Genomic DNA, 6,000 nt, shown 5'->3' with positions numbered 1-6,000 from the left:
AGCATGGTTCTATTGCCAAAGGCGGGGAAATCATTCGGAAACCCGTCGGCATATACACCAATATGCTTGATCGATACGGCGGGGAAGGTGCTCGAAAAGATCATCCTGAATAGAATGTATGGAATGGTCTCTCAAGTAGCCAGTTCGGCTTTCAAAAGGGGAGATCGACCGTGCAGACGCTATCCAGTCGGTTACAAAAACAGCCGAGATAGCGCTCTCCAGTGTAAGGTAAGGATTCACTACTGTGCAGTAGTGACTCTGGATGTAAGGAACGCGTTCAATAGTGCCAGTTGGCTGGCCGGCTATTCCCGATGCGCTCCTGCGTCTGGGGATACCCGGGTACCTGTACATTGTACAGTGTACAAGATTCTTGCAAGTTACCTCAGAATCGAGTACTAGTTTACGACACAGAGGTGGGTCGGAAGTGCTTTTACATAATCTCAGAAGTCCCGCAAGTTTACATCCTGAGTCCGGTGTTATGGAATGTCATGTACGACGAGGTGAAGTGGTTAAAGCTCTCAGTGGGAGTGGCAATCATCGGCTTTGCAGATGAAATTAAGCTTAAGGTCTACGGTGAGTCGATCCAAGAAGTGGAATTGGCTGCAGCATAATCGATCGCAATTGTGGAGGAGTGGAGCTCCAGGAAACTGGAATTGGGTCACCACAAAACCGAGACAATGGTAACTTAATCGTTCGTGAATGTGCGTCACTCAACATTCTGTCTACAAAAAAAATCAATAACGGTTTGATGGATGGCAACATTTATTTTAAACTGTCTTTTAGCTCTTACTATACGATTGATCCTAATTCATGAAATGGGGGTTTTCAAGTACGACATGTTATTTTTCGTTTTTTTTTCCTTATTTGCTTACGCTATCGATAAAGTAGCCTGGCTTGAGTTTCGTTAATATACGAATCATTTAAAATATATATAAAATACGAAACAAACTACACCTAAATATCAAAAAATCGCCAGCCATGTCCCATCTCGCAGTAAATACTGATTCCCTGATAAATTGGTGGGGTGTCCTGCAATTCCTTTCTTTCGTTGCAAGATGGCACATTTCTGACTGCTTATCTGTTGCTCACAACTAACAGGAGAACCTGAGGTAATATGCACCTTCGGGACAAAACCGACATTAGCTATGATAGACCTTTCGTAGCTATTTGGAATAGCAGTCTTGTACCTCTGCCGTCAATAGACTATTTTGTTCCGAGGCTCCATATTACCCAAGGTTACCTAACACTTTGTCTGACGTATCTCCACTCACTGTACAACAGGGGGTGAACCCTTCTTCTCTTATACTGTCATTGATTGTTCACGTTCTATTCCTTGTTTTCCTTCGGATAGGGCTTTTTAATAGATAATACAAATTAAATTGCTGAACTGTACACACTTATCTACACGAAAATTCTGCAAAAACGGTTTTTAGAAATGTACAGATAAATCGACACTGTGCGCCACATTTTAAGCAACATACATATTCACCGTCTCTCGCAACGGTACACTGTAAATTAGCACAAGTAATCAACAATCAAAGGTATACTGGTTCCCGTCGGATGAGTTCGGTTGTTTTTTAACAATAAGGCTCTTAGTTCATGATTTGCTTTTTTATGCTCTCGACGGCGTCCTCGATCGGAGCCAGCACCGTGATGACCACCAGGGCCACCACAAACGCCACGATGATGAGTATGTAGAAGAACAGCATAACTTTCCGGAAGCCCGAGAACTGAAAAAAGGAAATAAATCAACACGGATTAGTAGATCGGTCAAAATTGGTCCCCAAAACAACACTCACAGCAGCATCCTGCTTACGATCCATGGAGCTCATCGAATTTCTTGATGGGGTCATATCTGCCATCTGCATAGAGGTCACACGCTGGTTGTTGCGCCTCTCGCTTGCGCAGCCGCCGATCTGTATCCAGGAGAAAATCTAATTAGGGCGGTTGGAAGTGTACTGTTCTGACGGGTGGAAGTCTTTCAGGGTTAGTATAGGAAAGGAAATTTGTGATCGATGTTAGGTGCACTTTTATGGATTTTTACAAAATGGTGCATTTTTTATGTGTATAATATTTACAATACGACGAGACTTATGTTCCCAGGGGTGTTAATAGCACACTCAAAATTGATACAAATTCATTTATATTTATTACTATAAAATTAGATGCACACAGAGGGATAAACTATAATTATCTAAAAATGTCCATTTTTATTACAGGTATACCTCTATTTAGTGAACATTTCAATTTTCAACATGTCTATAGAATCGAATTTTGTATAAATTCGAAGCAAAATCTTTTACTTTATTCTTATTTAACCTTTCAGGACGTGCGCCCTTTTGAGCCTTTAACTGCACCGCGCTGGTGCTGTACACGAAGAGCGAGGTTTTTTGGTGGTGTTGTACTTATAACAGCAGTGCGCGTCCTGAAGGGTTAAATTATATACCAAAATATATCAAATATTATAAAAAAACTGCATGAAAACTGAGTTTTTGATAAGAAGTTTTTGGCATATATTAGTACCAAATAATATTTTTGCTGGATAAGAGCTGAAGAGAGCTTTCTTCCGAATGCGTTTGCTTCATAAGTTCATATGCAGCTACTTTTGTTAGTAGGGAATTCTCGCTAAATATCGAATAAACCACTATGTCGCTAGCTTATTACGATCGAAATCTTTTGTCTCCAAAAATATGTATGGTTGATTCAAGGACTAATATTTTGAGCAATGGACATACACAATAACGTTAATTTCAGATATCCCAATCGGTCAATGACCATTTTGTATGGACAAATAAAAATGTTTGTATGGACGAATGACCACGCGGGGGGGGAGGGGGGGGGGGGGTTGAAAAGTCCCAAAAAAATGACCACGTGGTTTATGGACAGCCCCATACAGCGTAGTTACTGGTTGTGCTTTATTTGCAAAACGTTCTTTAGGTACGAGTAGTGTAGATTTGTACCGCTGTCCGCTATCTGCTTGGTCGTCTTATGTTGCAATTCTGCGGTGTTAAATAAAAGTAAGTGAACCCAGAATTTTCAGCTTTATAACGATGGTCTCTGAAGAAAACTTTCCAAATTGAATCATCATGTTACAGATTATTTCAGACAATCACAAAGAATTCTTATACGAAACCTGGCATGAATTGCTTCACCAATTCCTCAATGATTTTTCACAAATCGTTTCAAAGATTGTTTGAGAAATTCGCTCAGGGATTACTTTTTAAATTCCTGTGGATATTTATTCAAAAAAATCATTAGGCCTTCGTATGGGGATTTCTTTAGAAAATCAACCAAAAATGTATTCAAAAATTCTTCTATAAAATCTTTTCAAAAAAATCTTTCTGCATTCGATTAAAAATCCCTCACGAAGTGTTTCAAAAAATCTTCCATGTAATCATTTGGAAATTTTTTTCATGGATTTGTCTTGAAATTCCACCAATTCTAAAAATTGTACAAAGAATTAGTTCAAACCATCTTGCATGATTTAATTCTGAAATTCCTGCATATTTTTCGAAAAAAAATATCCATGAGTTTGAGCAGAAATTCCTCCAGGGATTCTTCCAAACATTCGTTCTGAGATTGCATAAAAATTCTTTAGATATTTATTCAGATTTTTCCAGAGAATCCTTTTACCCTTTGGAGCCGGTTAATTTCGCCACTGTTGCGGTCTCGCTGGCCTCGAATAAGTTTGTTATGCTCGGTTACATTGCCGGGGTTATATTGATCCCTCCGGTTCCAAAGGAATAAATAAAACTTTCAGCGATGCCTTCAGAAACTATTTCAGAGATTTTCAGAAAATGTTCCAAAGGTTCTTTAAAAATTTTTAGCTGTAGTTACTTTGGAAATTCTTCCAAAGATTTTACCAGAAATTCCCATAGCAACTTCCAATTTCTCTAGAAATTCCACTAGGAGTTCCTCGAAAAGCTTCATAAAGAGTTGTGTTAGAAAGTTGTATATAAGTTTCTACAAAAAAAATCCTCCAGCAATTTCTTTAGAAAATCCAATATTTTCAAAACAAAAAAAAACCTTTCGGAAATTTCCTTAAGCATTCTCTCAAACGATCCTAAAAGGATTTATTCCAAAACTTTCTCCGGGATTTGCTCCAGAAATTGCTTTAGAGATTTTTTTTTTTCAAAATCTGAATTTCTTTGAAAAAGTCTTCCCTGGGGTTTATTTAGAAATTCCTCCAGGGATTGTTTTTGAAAAAAGGGAAATCAGGATTCCGGAATTTTCTACAGGGATTCCTACAGAAACTGCCATAGAGGAACCTTCACAAATTTTCCGGGGGAATCTTTTAGAAAATCTTCCAAGGCTTTAACTATACATTTGACAAATAATTTCTTCATAAATATCTCCAGATTTTCCTTCAAAGACTTCTTTATAAGGATTTTTCGATAAATTTTTCATGGACCCTTGCTGAAATCCATCCTTGGATTTATTAAAAAAAAACTTTCACGAGTTCCACAGAAAAACTCCCAGGTATCTTTAAAAAAATCTTCAAGGACTATTTTGGAAACTCCTCGTAGATTTACTTTAAAAAATCATCCAGGATATCCAAAAGAAAATCAGTCGGTAATTCTTTCACAGAATCTTCTATGGGTTCCTTTAAACTTAAGAATGTTCTTCAGCAATTTCTCCAAGAGCTCTTTGAGATAGTCTTGCACGGATAACTTAAAAAATGTTGCATGGATTCTTTAAGAAAGTACTTTAAGAATTTCTTCAAAAGAATCTTGCAGATTGTTCCAGAAATTCTCATACAAATTTCTTCTGATTTTTTTTATATGGATTCTTCAAGAAATAATTAAAGCATTCATCTAGAAACCTTCCATAAACTTTCTCAAAAATACTCCATGGATTGTTTGAGAAAATGATTCACGGATACATTAAGAAGCAGAAATTCAGGACTTCTTCAATATTTTCTCGGTAGTTTTCTCAAGGATTTTCTTCTAGGATTGCTTTAGAAATTCTACAAGAGATTGTTAAGGAAATTCCCAAGATTTTTTCACATTCCTTTAGATACCCGAGCAGAGGAAAAAAGCTCAATAATAGCATATTTTGATATGGAGAACAAAAAGTGATATCTCAAAGAGGTAAAAGTACTGAGAATAATATCTCAATTTTACTGCTGGAACATCATTATCATAGCACATTTAGCTCTTGGTGAGATCTAACCAATAGCAGTGAGCTATTTGATTGATCTTCAAATATCATATTTTGCTATTGGTATAGATGGTTAAAGAACAAATTGTTGCTATTATTTTCAGTACTTTTACCTCTTATCTCAAACAAACCAATATCACATTTTGATCGTTAGTACTTGAACTCTGCCCGGGTATTCCTTCAATACATTTCTTTTCCAGAAATTGCTCCAAGAAAGTTGTAGGATTCCTTCTGATTTTTTTTCTACAAATTCTTTCAGAGATTCTTACAGAATAGCAGAAATACATTCTTGCAGACATTCACACAGAGATGTGTGAATTTCTCCATGGATTCCTCCAGATATTCTTTAAAAAAATGTTTGGGATTTTTATGTATGAGGGGGTTTTTCCAAAAATATCTCAGCAGTTATTGTTATGAATTCCCCCAGGGGCTAGCAGGTGTTTCTTCAGCTATTGCTCCTGAAAATTCTTTCAGGAATTCATTTGGAATTTTCTTTTTGTAAAATTGTTTTTGAAATTTTTTGAGCGATACTTCCATTGGGGGCTGCTTCTATGCTGTATATGAACCGATAAGATTGAACTTTTACAAACCAAAATGCCAAAGGGCATTTTTTGATTTTTTGAATTTTTAAAATCCAAAATTTGATGTCTTAAAAAAAAGCGGTAAACTTTAAATAATTTATAATGATTAGGATGAATTTGATAAAGTCGTTCTATGACACAAAATCATCTCACAGCTTGGCTTTTATATATGTTCAGCAACATGGTATTCTCAAGCGCCGGTAGCTGTGTAGATTAAACTTGAGCTCAGTGATTCCAGCGCTCATGGATCGATTCCAGT

At 36.7% G+C, this 6,000-nt stretch overlaps 1 protein-coding gene across 5 annotated transcripts in view; it reads right to left on the bottom strand.

Moving 5' to 3' along the window:
• Nucleotides 1-744: 744 nt before the first annotated feature.
• The window catches only part of LOC109430546 (putative ferric-chelate reductase 1 homolog), a 184,352-nt gene continuing 179,096 nt past the window's right edge, over nt 745-6,000 (bottom strand). For 4 of the 5 annotated variants that reach the window (XM_019706612.3, XM_062852939.1, XM_062852940.1 and 1 more), the window contains 2 exons: nt 1,800-1,934; nt 745-1,730 (listed from right to left, as the gene is read on the bottom strand). In XM_019706612.3, the coding sequence (XP_019562157.1) occupies nt 1,593-1,730; nt 1,800-1,934 (273 nt within the window). In that variant the 3' untranslated portion in view covers nt 745-1,592. The remainder of the gene's footprint in view (nt 1,731-1,799; nt 1,935-6,000) is intronic. The other variant, XM_019706614.3, reaches the window with a different exon arrangement.

This window comes from Aedes albopictus, chromosome 2 (assembly GCF_035046485.1).
Source record: "Aedes albopictus strain Foshan chromosome 2, AalbF5, whole genome shotgun sequence".
NCBI classification, from domain to species: Eukaryota; Metazoa; Arthropoda; class Insecta; order Diptera; family Culicidae; genus Aedes; species Aedes albopictus.
This window is presented reverse-complemented; position numbering and strand designations above follow the sequence as displayed.